The sequence below is a fragment of the Panthera leo genome, chromosome B1, assembly GCF_018350215.1.
Source record: "Panthera leo isolate Ple1 chromosome B1, P.leo_Ple1_pat1.1, whole genome shotgun sequence".
In the NCBI taxonomy this organism is placed as follows: Eukaryota; Metazoa; Chordata; class Mammalia; order Carnivora; family Felidae; genus Panthera; species Panthera leo.
In genome coordinates, this window is record NC_056682.1 from 183,275,323 (window position 1) to 183,291,781 (window position 16,459).

The 16,459-nt window shown below is 37.5% G+C and overlaps 1 protein-coding gene across 3 annotated transcripts in view; it reads right to left on the minus strand.

Moving 5' to 3' along the window:
• Positions 1-3,264: 3,264 nt before the first annotated feature.
• Positions 3,265-16,459, minus strand: part of TBC1D19 (TBC1 domain family member 19) — a 145,242-nt gene continuing 132,047 nt past the window's right edge. For all 3 annotated transcript variants that reach the window (XM_042936739.1, XM_042936740.1, XM_042936741.1), the window contains 4 exons: positions 15,733-15,824; positions 9,052-9,167; positions 4,496-4,566; positions 3,265-3,468 (listed from right to left, as the gene is read on the minus strand). In XM_042936739.1, coding sequence (XP_042792673.1) covers positions 3,394-3,468; positions 4,496-4,566; positions 9,052-9,167; positions 15,733-15,824 — 354 coding nt within the window. In that variant the 3' untranslated portion in view covers positions 3,265-3,393. The remainder of the gene's footprint in view (positions 3,469-4,495; positions 4,567-9,051; positions 9,168-15,732; positions 15,825-16,459) is intronic.

Below are 16,459 nucleotides of genomic sequence, written 5' to 3' on the forward strand. Positions count from 1 at the left end.
CGCCCCGTATCCTCTCTTTTTTACACCCCGCTTTCCTGAAAGATTAAACCAAAGTCTTGCAATCAAGTTTCATTGGTCCTCATTGGTCTTAGATTTTTGCACTAATCCTGAAGCAATCCCTGTGGCCAAGAGGGATGATATGTGGTGACCGGCTTGGCCAGGACCCAGAGGTCCTGGGATGGAGTCAGCCTCATTTGAAGCATGTGGGGTGGGGGCGGCGGGTGGGGGGAAGAGGAGGGGAAGGAATTCCCAAATAAAAATTAGAGCCTTTGTGGAAGAAGGGAGACTGGCAGATACTTAGAAGGAATTAAGTTTCAAGAAAAACAGATCTCAACAATTCTTGGAACAAGTCAGGGGATACACACACAAATGGAAAATTTGCCTTTCGTCCTTCATACTTAGGCCGCCTGGTCACTGAAAACTCCCTTCAGGATAAAATAATGTGAGAATCAACATACATACAAAAAACTGTCACTCAATATTCTAAGCACCTGTATTTGTGGATAAACAGTTTTATGAGCACAAAGACAAGGGCATAATCAATTCCAGTTTATAGACTCCAGGGTACTCCACAATAGGCCTTGAAATGGGCCTTGAGGTCTGGAGGTCCTTCTGCCAGAGACAAGGTGCATGGCCATAGCTGGCTGAGGCTCAGCAAGTAATCTGGTGAAACTTAAGGATAGGATAATGGATCCAAGTGGGGGCCTAGAGTGGAAAGACCAAGCTGTGGCGAATTTTCCCTGCTATGCTACGGAGCCTGGACTTTATCCCTTAAGCAATAGGGTGTTAATTTTTATGCGTGAAGTGACAAACCGAACCTGTATTTAGAGAGCTGTAGGCATAGATTAGACACTTCCTGAGAAAAGAAGGAAGGAGATAAGCATAGGGGGAATAAAGCTAAGTTTTCAAGTGGAATACTGAGGGGGTTCAACCCTAGTGGTCTTTATTTTCTGTACAAAATAGGAAGAGTGAGTACATGCTGAATGTAAGGGGTGCTATGCAGTTAAGACCAGCTGGAAATTGCAGTTAGCTGGAACGTCTTATTACCAAAAAGTTCTATCAGAAAGTCTGTTCGATAAACTCTTCCATAATATAAAGTTATACATATGACATTAGTAGGTGAATTGAAATCCAGAAGAGCCAAATACAATGTCTACTAGGCTATTTCACCATCAGTGTGAATGCCACAGATGGAAAGATGACACAGTTAGCCCTGGTCGCTTAGGTCCTTGTGACCCTAGCGGAGCATACGTGGAGGGTGTCAGGGCTTGGCAGGCGACGGGGTGGGGAGGACACAGGAGGAAGAAAGCCAAGAGGAGCCGTGTGCAGAGTGCAGCGAGAGGCAGAGTGGGAAAGACAGCCTGACTGCCCTTGATGCAATTTTTTAACAAGCAGCTAAGAGCAGCCTGGCCGAGGGTTTGTGACAGCAGCGACACGTGCAGAAGCTTTGGGGTTCAGCTTCAGAACCACTGGCCGGAGCCGCCTGCTTCAAATGGAAGGATCGGCTATGCCACGCTCCATGTTTCATCTTGGGTGGTCCCAGTCTCCAGTGATCAACTAAAGTCAGACAGAGGCTAATGAAGTCAAGCATTCCTCATATATTATCTTCTGCCACTTGGCCTTAAAATGTCATAGTTAGAATTAATTACCAACGACAGCTTGTACTTGCTTGGTGCTTTGCAGTTTAAAAAAAAAAAATCACTTTCAAATATATTTTCTCATTTGGTCTTACTCGACCTGGTAAGGTAAACACAAACAAATAATTTCCTGCTGCCGGCCCTCCCCCCTCCCCGCCCCCCCCAGTTACAGATAAGAGAGATTAAATTATCTAGGGATTTACAGCCAGGACAAAAACTCTCAGTCTAGTTTTTCTATGAGACCACTACACTGCTGCTTTTAAAAAGGCCTATGAATATTCTCTTAAAGAAACCGACAATGAGCATATCTATACACATCTGACCTTAATCATTTAAAACGCTCTCTCCCTAACAGGGAAGAGAGATAGTAGTCAAAGGGTGTGCTTATATCTTCGTGATGAATGTGCATTTGCACACAGCGCATGGCAAAGCATAGGATTATAACTGAATCACTTGCCAAAGCACTGAAATGGGCTTCCTTAAGAATCGATCCTGAATAAGAAATTAGGATTTTCTTTTCAGTAAGTACCTGATGAATAAAGCATATACAAAGATTTTCAAATTAAGAACTAGTTATATCAAACCCCGGCATACCTGTAGGCTGAGCTAAACCTCATTCACCTCCTAACTAATACATACTCTTTAAATAAAAGACTCAGGAAATACATTTGGACAAAATACAATGCTAAGCGTTCAGTGAGAATATCAATCTATTGATTCAAAGTTCTGTTGGAATGATCAGCATCTTCAATTTGGACACTTTTTTTTCACATTCTATTATTCTGAATGACAGATGTGGTAGGTCTTTTGCAAGTCATATAAAATAATTATAATAAAGACCAAAATAAGACTGATGCCTTGCATAACGTCTTCAGTTCTAAAACGAACGTATAGTACCTACTTCTAGTTCCTCAGAGGCTCTGCCCTAGAAGCAAATCTTGTTAAACAAAGATTCAGCAAAATTGGATACGGTTTTGATTTTTCATTCCCTTCATCGAATCCGTGATGCCCTCTTTGCGCACGTCCAGAGTGGGAGAACCTGGCAACAGGCCTCAGCAGGGTCAAGTAAGTCTTCAAGGCAAGAGATGGAAGGTTGAGAAGTTTGAAGGGATCACTCCGTAATTTTCTTTTTTCGGAAAGTGAGGAATAAATATTGTCAGATGGAGACAACTGTTATTTGACCTTCCCCAGTAGAGACCTTTAAGGGAGAAATAAAGTGGAAAGGGATCTAGAAGATCACTGGTGAGACAAAAGGTGTTAAAGACACCAAAGCACACTTGAATTCCATTACCTTTTTCCAATCTTCCCACATTCTACTCCACCCCTGGCTCTGAGTGAAGAACAATTCATAAGACAAAATGATACATTATCTAGAGATAAATTTACAAACTGACGGAAGAAAATTGTCCCAGAGGCTACATTACCTCTTCAAGTTTATTGCAGTATCTTTAGCTCTTATTGCATATATCGTTACATGCCTTTTACAAGTCAGGATTATATATATATAGTATGCTCAGTTTAGCAGAAGTTATGTCTATTGCTTCTCTCTTGAAAATCAGCAGCATGCAGTGGAACATTTGGTGTGCAGAGCTTTGTTTCAAAAAGTGAAAAACGACTTAGGTTTAACTGAAGAGGGAACATGATCTTTATTGGCTTATATGCGAAGTTTAATTTTGGTTTTATGCAGAGTTTGCATAGTTCATGATTATTTTCTAATGAAAAAAACTAGATGTGTTGTCAGTGACCTTGAAGGAGATCAGGTGACAGTAGCAAACAGAAAAATTTGAAGAAGAGGCATAACTTTTAAGGTAGAAAGGTCAGCAAGAACTGCCTGGAACAAAAAAACAAAACAAAAAGAATTGTTAATGTCAGTATTCTAACTGGCAAAAGGAAGCCTATGAAATACAGCACAACAGAAACACCACTGCCATGCAATTCTGGCTTTGACACACTTTCTGAGTTCTTCACATTCGTCCTAAAAACCTGTCCTGAAGCTACGACCTCCCTTCGCTTTTCTCAATATCTTAATGTTAGAACATGTGCAAAACGCTAAAACGTGCAGTAGAAAATAACCTGGACTTTTGCCTCGAGCCTTCTTCAAATATACAAGGTAGCATGAGTTTATAAGAGGTCTAATATTTCAACTTGCTTCTATAAATAAACGTACATTATGAATCTTGGTCCCGTTATACTAGTATAAGGAGTATCTGGCTTTAGGAAATCGTTTTTGAGACGGAACTAATGTTTATTCAGTTGCAAGACGCATAAACATCCTTTTCCCTTTAAGCAAAGAATGTCGGCAGCTATTTTAAGGGTATCATTTAAATTTCTATGAGAAAAAACAAATAGAGTAATATGGTAAGCCGCTATTTAATTGAACTGTGTGTCAGGTATAAATTATACCATTGAAAAGAAACATTAAAACATTAACTTATTATTTTAAATGACAAAAAAAAAAAGCGCCTACGTATCTTTACTGTATCATCCAAACGCATGCTCTTTAACTCTCTTGACTAGATTTTCTTTGTTCTAGCAGAATATGTGGATGTGTGCAATAAGAAAATGCAACTTGGGCTCCAATAGTTTCTACTAAAACTACTGGGTGTCTGGTTTCCCGTAACAGTTGTAATGGTTTCCTATATAATCTTGTGTGTGACTCCTTCACAAGAAGATTGTTCTCAACTAATTAAGGAATCTTGAATACTTAATATTCCTTAGCTCGAAACTTATAGGCTTTACCCAAGTGAAGAAATGAGGCTATGAGTCATGTGTGTCCTATGCATCTGAGACTGAAGTGCCCAAGCCTGGCACTCTCTCAGGAACTATTTCCATCCCGTCCCAGTGAAACTTATCCTTACTTCAGCTGCAGCCAGTGATGTCACCTCCATCAGGTTCACTGCTCGGAAAGCAAACACAGCAGCTGCCAGGACTGGAAAAGAATGCACACTATTTCAACTGCTGACCTACTCATCAGCCCGACAAATTTACTGCTATGCCCGCAACCCCCTAGGAGAGCCCAGAACTGGTGCTTTACGTGACTTGCACGCATGCATTGCACTTTAGGTCCTGCGACGAAGGGAAATGATCTCCTCCGGAGAACAGAGTGCCCGGAGGATAGATAAACTGAATCCCATAGTTTGGGGAAAAAGGAAAATTCAGTGGTCTTAAAAGAGCCGTTTTTAGAAATGATTGCTTTCATGCCTGTAACTTAAATTACAAGTTTTTAAATGGCACGGAGATCTAATGATTACTTACAATTAAAGGTTTATTTGATGCAGGTGTTTTTTACTAACGCAACAGGGTTCTGAAAAGTTATATGGAGACTGTATTTTCAAGTTTATCAGATCACGTTTCATATGTCTCAAGAGGTCCTGATAGAAATGTGGCAATAAAGCGTTTTCTTAAAAAAATATTTTTATAATATTTTGTTATACTTTTATACTCGGCATTGACTTTCTTAGAGTGTCATAAGTGGATAGGTATGTGGGGAGAGCTGCTGTGGACTGATCCCGAAATTTACATTAACGTTGGCTATAGGAAAAAGAAGTTGAAACTTTGAAAAAAAAAATTATAGGACACCTTGAAGGTCAATAATGTACATGGAGTGGAAAGCAACGTTTGCATACGTTGCATATGCCTATGAAAAGAAAGTAATGCTAACGTGTAATCTTTCTTCTTACATAATCTGCCACGAAGCCCCACATGTGGGAGTGCATCATCATGGCCAGTGAAAGGACCCATGTGAGAGGTGGGTGCCCTGACAAGGTGATGGCAAGCCTAAGGATGGCTCTTGACTTCTCCCCCCTTTTTTCTCTTCCATCAGCAGTGGTGGTAGTTTATTCTCTACCCCACAAGTCCTTGAAATTTAGGAAATAAATGGTAAGGAATCTTCAAAATTATTTGAAAGACTGGCTCCTGAGTTTCTGGCAGAGCTAATCCAAATAGATAGTTTTTTAAAACACATTTTTACCGTGGGAATCACAACAATGCTACTGACAGTTCTCATACCAACTCTGAGTTAAGAACCATTGCTAGCCCTACTGTATTAAGGTGGAAACTGGGGCCCAGTGAGTTTGGATGGCATGTTCAAAGCCACACAGGTAGAAAACAGTGGAGTGAGAACTTAACTCTGGCTCTGGAGCCTAAGCATCTAACCACTCTTAGCACTTAGACTGAAGGTAAGTAGTAATGAGTCTTCCCTGACATGAAAATCTGGGTGCTTTCCTATGAGTCCTCTCTGCTGCCCTTCAGAATGGTTTTCCAGAGATGGCCTGAAGGATGATGCTATGATGATCCTGGGCTCTGACAGGGGAGTAGACGTCAACATCCAGACCTCTTAATTTTCCCAGAGAGAGGCACAGAGCAACAAGACCAGACTGGGAAACACAGGCATTTTTTAGGGTACAATAGATTTTGGACAGTCTGGCAAAAAAAAGCATTGCGACTAGTTAGGCAGGAAAATTCTCGGGGTGGGTGGGGGGTAGGGGGAAGATGGTGGTGGTAAAACAAAACTTTAAAAAGCCAAATCAGATGGGATTATTTAATTTGTAACAAGGGATGCAAGAGATCAGGGACAAAGACTTTTACCTTTTAACTGAAAAGGAGAAAACTTAAGAACTTTAGAGTCACCGAGTGTCTATGTTTATAAGAGTATCAAAGAAAATAATTTCTTTCGACCAGCAACTTCTCTATAGTTTTCCTAATATCTAGAATCATTTTGACAATGGAGACATTTGAGAAGCTAAGGAGTATGATGGCTACTTCCTTTTTTGTGTATAATTCAACAGAGTTGGTGAAAGCTTGACAGGATGGCCAAACTTTCTGCTGTAGCAGGAAAGAGTTTTACATGGCGGGAAATTGTTTTTCCAAAGGTAGATAAGAGGGGGGAAAAAAGATCAGGCCACTAATTGACCTCAGCATCCAAATGCTTATGTGCTCATAACCTTTATTTATCTTGGTGTCACATCACAGAAGTTCCTTTGCGTCTGCCTCATGTTTGATTTGCCCAGCCTTTCCGCAGAACACTTCTGTTTGCCAAGGAGAAAAGCTCTCCACTTTGGGATATTTTCAACTGCAATCATGCTTCACATGAGGTAGAGAGACTCTAACATTTCCTTTTGGCCGTTTAAGCTATGCTCGTTAATTCTAAGCAACTCTATCACAAACATTCAGGCACCTTTGCTTTAAACTGTTCCTCAAAAGACCCTCATTAATTCATAATTAATTTTTAGTAATACTTACTAAATTAGTAATATTTACTAAAACTTTCTAAAGGCTATATAATAACTAACTTGGGCAAAAAAGGTGGTCCCAAAATATTCATCCCCCCAAATGTCTGAAATAATAACAATGAGTTTGGGTACCCCTACATGAAATTATCCATCCTCTGGCTCTTGATCTGAATTCATGGGAGGGGAGTCTAGTTCCATTTCTACATGTTCTGTAATTCTTCCCTGCTGATTTTTTAAAAACCGTTCAGGGAAAGTAGGAAACCGGTGCAGAGTGCATTTCTACCTGTTCGTCAGTAACGTTTTTATTAATGTTCTGAGCTCCAGCAGGGTGCCTAGCTTCGAGGAAATGCGTTAGTCAACATTCATTTATTTCTCTTTCACATAAGTTTGCTGAGGGGTGATAAGTCCCAGAATGAGAACATTTAAATTGTTAGAGGGCTTAAAGGTCTTTCAATTCCACATTTCTTTCACAGTAGAAAACCTCTTAACCTTCAGGTGACCATTAAAAAGCCCATTCTAGTTTTGAAAAATCCTAATTATTAGAAAGTACTTTCTTATACTGAGCCCCCTTTCTTTAACATGCTCTAATATTTTGAAATGATAAACAACAACAACAGCAACTAAACACAACACTCTTCAAAATTTATGACACACCCAGAGGAGATTTATTTGCTGGAAAGTCTACAATCCTGTTGCCTGAGAAACAGTAGCAGAAAACAAGGCTTCTTAGGCTGGAAAGTAGAAGGCTCTGGGGAAAGGCGAGGGTAGAAAAAACATGACGATAACCCTGGCTTAACAGGAGTACATTTTAGCAAGTCATGTCATCCAGAAGTGAGATGGGCTAACTCGTCAGACAAGGACGACCCAACACTGAAGTGTTTAAGCAGAGGGTGAGGACCGCCTGTCAGAAACATCTAAAAGAATCATACCTGATGCCCTCTAGGATTCCTCTCCCTGTAGAGTCTATGCATCACTGCCATTCAGCCAAGACAGCTGAGGGCAGACCCTTCTTTCCTCACGCCTATCTGTACGGGCTCAAAATCCAATTGAGACAGAAGGATACTGGGAGTTGTTAGCAGCACCATTAAGTGGTATCTCTGATTACACCAAGGGTGATGTTTTGCTTCGTGACACTTTATTATTACTCTAATTTTGCTTTTTGAATTAATGTACTATTATTCTTGACCTCTCAGCATTCAAGAATATGTTAATATGGTACCTAAAGAATCTTCTATAAGCAAAGGGACTTCTTCAATGAAGCATTGTTTCCACAATTACCCAGAGCGGGATCTTGATAATGCTATCAATATAAGGTAAGGAAATGAAGACTCACACAGGTTAGATAATTTATTCAATATACACAACTGGAGAAGGTTGGACCCAGCACTCTGCCAGCTTTTCTGCTCTCCATCCATTGTTGTGAAAACCTTGTGCTATTTATTTGAATTTCCTAATAATCCCAATGATTAAAATAACTGAGATCATTTTGTATAAGATAAGCAAAATAATATAATTAACAAGAAATCTGTGCCCTATGTATTATCATACAGTTGTCTTGTATCTCTATTATAAGACCTGCTTAATTATAATAAGAGATCAATCTGTGGCTTCCTGAAAAAACAGATGAAATCTTTTTTGGCTGAAGAGAATACCTAAAAGGGGAAACTCAACCACCGGGAGTCAGAGGGTGTTAGCGAAAAGGAAAAGGTTTTGCATTCAAGTCCAGAACTCAAACTCAAGTCCAGAAGAGCTGAGATTTCAGCTTCGCAGGGAGGCTCCGTGTCAGCTTAGATTTTAGGCCGTGGTTGAGAAGGGGCTCGGAACACATGCGAAGGTAGAGAAGCCAAGAGTAGGACTGAAGTATCCCTACGCTCTGCTGTGCTGACCTCACAGCAGCTGACAGTAAGCCCTGGCTAAACTAAAAGCAGGGGAGGAGAAATGGACTTTCCTCGGAGCAAAGAAGAAAGACTCGGGATACACTAGTGTTGGGCAGTTACACGGAAGTATCTAGATCTCAGAACTTCAGTACTTGTCTTCTAAGGCAGGTAAATCTATTAAATGTTTAGGAATTAGAAATGACAGGCACCTATAGACTCAAACTGCAATTACAGATGGTGAATGTCAGAAAGTAAAGGGGCTTTATTATAGAAACAGCAGGTGTTTTACAAACAAGCACTTATTACCAGCAAGAATTTCCAGAGAGTTGTATCCTAGGATTCTATCCCACAAAAGCAGGAGTTGATCTGTAGCTAAATATCCAGAGAAAGCTCGAACCATCCATTTAAAGGATATGCGTAGCCTGTAGGCAAAGAAAAAAGAAAATAAATTTTACCAGTGAATGTTTTTTTCTTACAAACAGACAATGTCAGAAGAGCCAACCAATTCCACGGTTAAGTTAACTTCTTTGTGAGTCTTAGAAATCACCTCAGCATTTAAATCTCAAGTGCTCTCTTAAAAGCTGCAAAAGTGCAATGGTGAGAAGCCATGAGTCTTCAAATCAGTGGTCTCAACGTATCAAGAGGGAATATGTATATCTGCTATGTTACAGTTCAGCCTTTAGAAAACTCACTTCTATGTGCTATTTTTCAGGGTCTTTACTAATTAGTTATCAATGAGGTGATCTTACTAGTCAACAGTCCTTAACAGTTTGAATCATTCGAATCACGATTATTTGAATTTTTATTCAAAATACCAGAAAAATGCTTGGCAGCTGCATACTTTTCCAATTCAATAAGTTATAGTCCTACGTTTCAGTCAAAAGGCTACATAGGATGAATAAAATAAAACAAGAAGTAGGAGTCCTTGAAGGCAAATAGTTGTGAAGTTATAAGGGACCTTAGAAATAGATTTCTGATTTCAAACCCTTCATTTTAAAGGGGAACAACCGGAGAATTCAATTGACTTTGACAAAAAAAAAATCCTAAGAGATACGAGATCCCACTATTTATAAGTAGGTTATGTTACAATAATAATTTATCTCTGAAATCAGGAAATGAACTCGTTAGCTTTGATGCTTTAAGAGACAAACTATTCCCTCACATTTCTGTGTTATCTATTCTTACCATCACTTAACTGCTCCTGAGAAGTGTTAGCCAAACTCTTTGCTGGAGCTGTTACAATATTATATAGATAAATATCTGTGCTACTTTCTTAAAGCAAGAGAAAGGAATCTAAAGATTGCCTTTCTTGATGTATTAATTCTCTTAAGACCAAAAAGACCCCCAAGTTTTCAGAAATTCCTCAATACTAGATAACTATTATTCTAATATACCAAGGTACACAAAGGGAGTAGCATTGACAAATTAAACTTTTTGGTTGGCTTTAAGAATATCTGCTTATGAATGCCACAGTAATTTTTGGCCACAAGATATTTTAAATTAAAAAAAGATCATTTGTCTTTTAAGTCTAAATGATTAAGATCAACTAGTTTCATTTTATTGGATTTGTCAGTGTCTTAATAGAACAACAGCACCACACATTGTGCCCCCCTCTGTGTACAGCACAGAATTAGTTTATTATAAATAAAGTTCATTGAGGTATAATTTATGGATAGTAAAATTTACCCTTATTAATGCACAGTTCTATGAGTTTTCCTAAGAACCAAATGGAAACTTCAAAACTGAAAAATAACAAAAAACAGAAAACAACCCTCACTGGATAGACCCAACAGCAAAATGGTAAGGACAGAGAAAAGAGCCAGTGATTTTGAATACAGATCAATAGAAAATGCCTAATTGGAACCATAGAGTAAAAATGATTGAAAATGAAGTGAATAGTTTCAGGGACCTTTGGGATAAGACCAAAAGTTTTAACATTTGTGTCACTGGAATTCTAGAAGAGAAGGAGAATAAATATGTTACAGAAAAAAGTACTGGACGAAATAATGATTGAAAATGTCCTAAATTTGGCAAAAGATACAAGCTTAAAGATTCAAGAAGCTTAGCAAACCCCAAGCACAGAAATCCATGTCCAGATACATCAGAATCAAGCTGCTGAGAAAAGATCTTGATAGTGGCTAATGAAAAAAACATTTTTCCCGAAATGTCTGGCAGAATTTACCAGTAAAGCCATCCATGCTGGAGTTTATTTGAAGGTAGAAGGTAATTAATTAAAAATGCATATTGTAGGGTATTGTAGGGGCTCCTGGCTGACTCAGTCCATTAAGCACCTGACTTTGGCTCAGGTCATGATCTCGGGGTCTGTGAGTTTGAGCCTCGCATCAGGCTTTCAGTGCAGAGCCCACTTCAGATCCTCTGTCCCCTTCTCTCTCTATCCCACTCCTGCTCGTACTCTTTCTCTTTCTCTCTTTCCCTCAAAAATAAATAAACATTAAAACAAATTTTTTTAAGTGTATATTGTAAACCCCAGAGCACTCTTATGGACTGAATGGTTGTGTCCTCCCACCCGCCATGTATATGTTGAAACTCTACCTCACAACGTGATGGTATTAGGAAAAAGGGGGAGCCCTAGGATGGTAATTAGAAAAAAATGAATCCCTCATGGTTGGGATTAGTGCCTTCATGAGAGTCGTGAGAGAGCCTGTTTCTCTTCTCTGCTCTCCACCACATGGAGAATAAGTCCAATAAGAAGTCCATACTCTGCAGCCTAGAAGAGGGTCCTCACTGGAACTCACTGAAGAAGAGGGTCCTCACTGAACCATGCTATCACCTTGATCTTGGACTTTTAGTTTTCAGAACTGTGGGAAATAAGTTTCTGTTATTTATGAGCCACACAGTCTATGGTAATTTGTTACAGCAGACTGAACTAAGACAGATATCTATGAAAAAAGATGTTTTAAAAAAGGTATAAATAATAATCCACAGTAGTGATAAAATGGAATAAAAAATACTCAATTAAGAGGGTTCGCATTTCTCCACATCCTCTCCAGCATCTATAGTCTCCTGATTTGTTCATTTTGGCCACTCTGACTGGTGTGAGAACCCTCTTGTACTGTTGGTGGGAAAGCAAACTGGTGCAGCCACTCTGGAAAACAGTGTGGAGGTTCCTCAAAAAATTAAAAATAGACCTACCCTATGACCCAGCAGTAGCACTGCTAGGAATTTACCCAAGGGATACAGGAGTACTGATGCATAGGGGCACTTGTACCCCAATGTTTATAGCAGCACTCTCAACAATAGCCAAATTATGGAAAGAGCCTAAATGTCCATCAACTGATGAATGGATAAAGAAGTTGTGGTTTATATACACGATGGAGTACTACGTGGCAATGAGAAAGAATGAAATATGGCCTCTTGTAGCAACATGGATGGAACTGGAGAGTGTGATGCTAAGTGAAATAAGCCATACAGAGAAAGACAGATACCATATGTTTTCATTCTTATGTGGATCCCGAGAAACTTAACAGAAACCCATGGGGGAGGGGAAGGAAAAAAAAAAAAAGAGGTTAGAGTGGGAGAGAGCCAAAGCATAAGAGACTGTTAAAAACTAAGAACAAACTGAGGGTTGATGGGGGGTGGGAGGCAGGGGACGGTAGGTGATGGGCATTGAGGAGGGCATCTTTTGGGATGAGCACTGGGCGTTGTATGGAAACCAATTTGACAATAAATTTCATATATTAAAAAAAAAAAAGAGAAATATAATGAAAGCCACACATATAAGTTAAGATTTTCTAACAACCACATTATTCAAAGAAGTAAAAAGAAATGGGTAGGGGCGCCTGGGTGGCTCAGTAAGTTAAGCGGCCGACTTTGGCTCAGGTCACGATCTCGCGGTCCATGAGTTCGAGCCCCGCGTCGGGCTCTGTGCTGACTGCTCAGAGCCTGGAGTCCGTTTCAGATTCTGTGTCTCCCTCTCTCTCTGCCCCTCCCCTGTTCATGCTCTGTCTCTCTCTGTCTCAAAAATAAATAAACGTTAATAAATAAATAAATAAATAAAAGAAATGGGTAAATTAAATCTCAACAATATATTTTATTTAATTTAGTATGTCTCAAATATTATCATTTCAAAATGTAATAGATGTTAAAAATTATTAATGCATTATTTAAAAAATAATTAAAAAGTATGCAGGAAAAAAGGAAAAAAGAACAAAAAAAGACAAATTGAAAATGTCTGCCAAGATAGCAGATGGTATCAATTGATATTATAATCTAATAATATCAATTATTAAATGTAAGTGGAACAAACATACCAATTAAAAAGACAAACTGACACACTGGAAAACCCAGTTACACTTTTGACAAGAAAGCCATTTAAAAAATAAAGACATAGATAATCAATATGTTAAAAGTAAAAGGACAGAAAGAATACACCACACAAATTGCAATTGAAAGAAAGCCACGACGGCTCTATCAAATGTAGTAGACGTATTGCCAGGAATAAAGACATCAATAATGATATAGGGATCAGTTCTCCTAAAAACAGAGCCTCTAATACATGAAGTAAAATATGTGTACCAATGAAGGAAGAAATAGACATATTCACAATTATAATTGGAGACCAACATTTCTTTCTCAAAAATTAATAGAAAAAGTAGACAGAAAATTAGTAAGTTTATAGAAGGCTTGAACATTACCAAACACTTGACTTTGTTGACATTCATAGAATATTTTGCTGAGCAACAGCAGAACGTGAATGCTTTTCAAATGTATTTGTAATATTCACCAAGACAGATCAAATTCTGGGCCACGTTACAAACTTCGATACATTTTAAAAAACTGAAATCTTATGAAGCATGTTGTCTAACTGCAACAGAATTAAAATAGAAATCAATAACAGAAATATTTAGAATATTTAGAAATTAAACAACTGTTTAGAAATTAAACAACATGCTTCTAATAAAACCCATGGTCAAAAAGAAGTGACAAGAGAAATTAAGAAACATTTTGAACTGAATGAAAATGAAAACACAACATATCAAAATTTGTTGTGTGGAGGGAATGCAGTGCTTTGAAGGCAATTTATAACAATATTGCTTATATCAGAAAAGAAGAAAAGTCTCAAACTAATGATCTTCAACCTTAAACAAGAAGACAAGTGCAAAATAAGCCTAAAGTAAACATAAGGAAGGAAATAATAAATATAAGAGCATAAATCAATTAAATTTAAGACAGAAAAACAAGAGAGAAAATTAAAGAAACCAAAACATGTTTCTTTCAAAGAATAAAATTAATAAACCTCTAGCCAAACAATCAAGAAAAAAGAGAAGATACAAATATCAATGTCGAGAATGAGAGAGGTGTTGTCACTGTGATTCTATACATATTAAAAGGCTAATTAAGAATAATTAGGGAATATTATAAATAACTTTATGTCCATAAATACGATAACTTAGATAAAATGAACAAAATACCAAAGCTTACTCAAGAAGATATCAGTAACTTGAATAGTCCTATATCTATTAAAAAATTAAATTCTAATTTAAAAACCTTCAATTCATAAAAGCCTTTTAAGAATGTATTTCTAGCTTGATAATTAATTTTTAATACTTTCTTCTGCATAAGAATTTTAATGTTTATCATGAGTCATTGAAATAAATTTGTTCCTTTTAATGATTGAAGTATATAAATAGGCTAGAAAAAAGTTAGGATTTTAGTTTCTAGCAGTAAACTAAACATCTTAATCATGGTAAAACCTCATTATATTCAAATGTTCATTCCACAAGAGTAAAAACAAAGGTCAATTTACTACAAATTTAAGAAAAAAAGAGACCTGTGTGCAATATAAAATATTTCCGGCACATTCTTGTTTTATAATCTTAAACATTAACAGAATCCTGTTTTTTACTGGCTACGAAGGAAAGGGTACAAGCTCAGTATTATCAGTGGATGATATGAAATGTTGTTTTATAAATGGCATTTCTAAGATCTAAGATGTCTGAAATTCAATGGTGCTTTACAGAAAGAATATATATAAAATCCTTCACTATTGAAACAACTTCATGAGGTAGGAATTCTCTTGATTCTAAAGATGAGGAAATTGAATTATCTTGATTTAAAGAAAGAAAATGAAACTTAGATGAATTCAATAACTTCATTAGGATTATACAGTTTAGTAGACAGAATTTAAACCCTGGTCTGTCTCCTAAACATACCCACTCATCCATCCATCCATCCATCCATCCATCCATCCATCCATCTACCTGATGTGGATTCAAGTGTGGGGAAGACAAATACTAAACTGTTGTATTTCCCATTAACTACTTTTGCCATCTCAGAGTTAATGCACCTTTCAAATATGTCCTCCCAATAGTGGAAACTGGTTGCACGAAGGGGAAGACAGTAACAAAATATTAATCAATCATTTAGAAACTTCTGTTGCCTTAGACATTGTTATTTCAAAAAGAGAAGAGAACCAATAATATGGAAGTCCAGAGACACCCTATATATTCACTGATAACTAATACTGAGGTAAATGAACAAATCTTCAAATTTTGGAATGAAAAAAATCACAGTCATTGCTAGGTAATTTATCTGTTTCCTTTAACAAGACAGCAAACTTTAATTTATATAGCTTTCATAAGTTGTTCTCTGATAAATTTAGCCTAAACTGACTTAATTTTATTATTATCACATTTCTTGGGTAGTATTTGTATCCACAAATTTTTGCCTCAGTTTTGGCCAACACCTCTCATTCTAAATGGAAATAAGTTCATTTTGGTGCTTCTTGGACCAGGCATAAAAATCCCAGCAAATAAAAATTTATCAGGATTTTGGGAATTCTTCCAAAAACTTTTGGCACAATGTACAGCTGCACTTTACTACCTGATAATTATTGTTTCATTGGAGAAACTGTTAGTTTAATTTCTCTGAGGAATTACTGTATCTTTAAAAGCGCTTTACAATGATATAAGAGAACCTTCTGATGTCAAACAATCTATTCTTCAATTAGGAAAGAAAGGTACTCACGGTTGAGCCCCAATTTCTCGTAGATGATAAAAGAGCTGGGGGAGGTAAGTTTGAAGAAGAGTTTCAAACAGCAGACAGAGGGACACAATACCCTGGATATAATAACAAAACACAAAAGAAAAATATATTTTAGTATTTAAAAATGAACTCTGCCAATAAATTATTCAAATGGAAATGAGGAAAAGATTAACATAAATATTTGTATATTGTCTAAGAGTCAAAAACAGGAAATGTACTAATGATCTCTAATACTGTGTTTAAAGATAAATTTTTCCCTCTTTATGGATACTTACTATTACAGATATGCCAAGGAGCCTCCTTTTTAACACAATACGTTCCCTATATAATCTGGTGTATAATGCTCAGAGTCCAAGGAAAAACATCATTTTATAGAAAACATGCTACTTTGTAAGCCCGGTATTATCACTTAGGTCCAGCAAACTAGTTTTTTCTGGATCCATTCCAGTTTCCAGGTATTTCTCTGGTACTATAGTCACACCCTTTACTTTATGCCTCCGTGTGTCCTTTCCCTTCTAGCTGCCTCACCCATCAAGGAAAGTATTTCCTGCTGTTTTCACTTTCTTTGAAATCCATCCCCAGGGGAAAAGGGACTCCTGACTGCTTGAAATTTGCATCAGGAAGTTATCAAACGAGAATGGTTGCTTAGTATAAAGACATATACACATTATGCCTGAACTATACATCTGTGTATGTATCTGAAATCTAC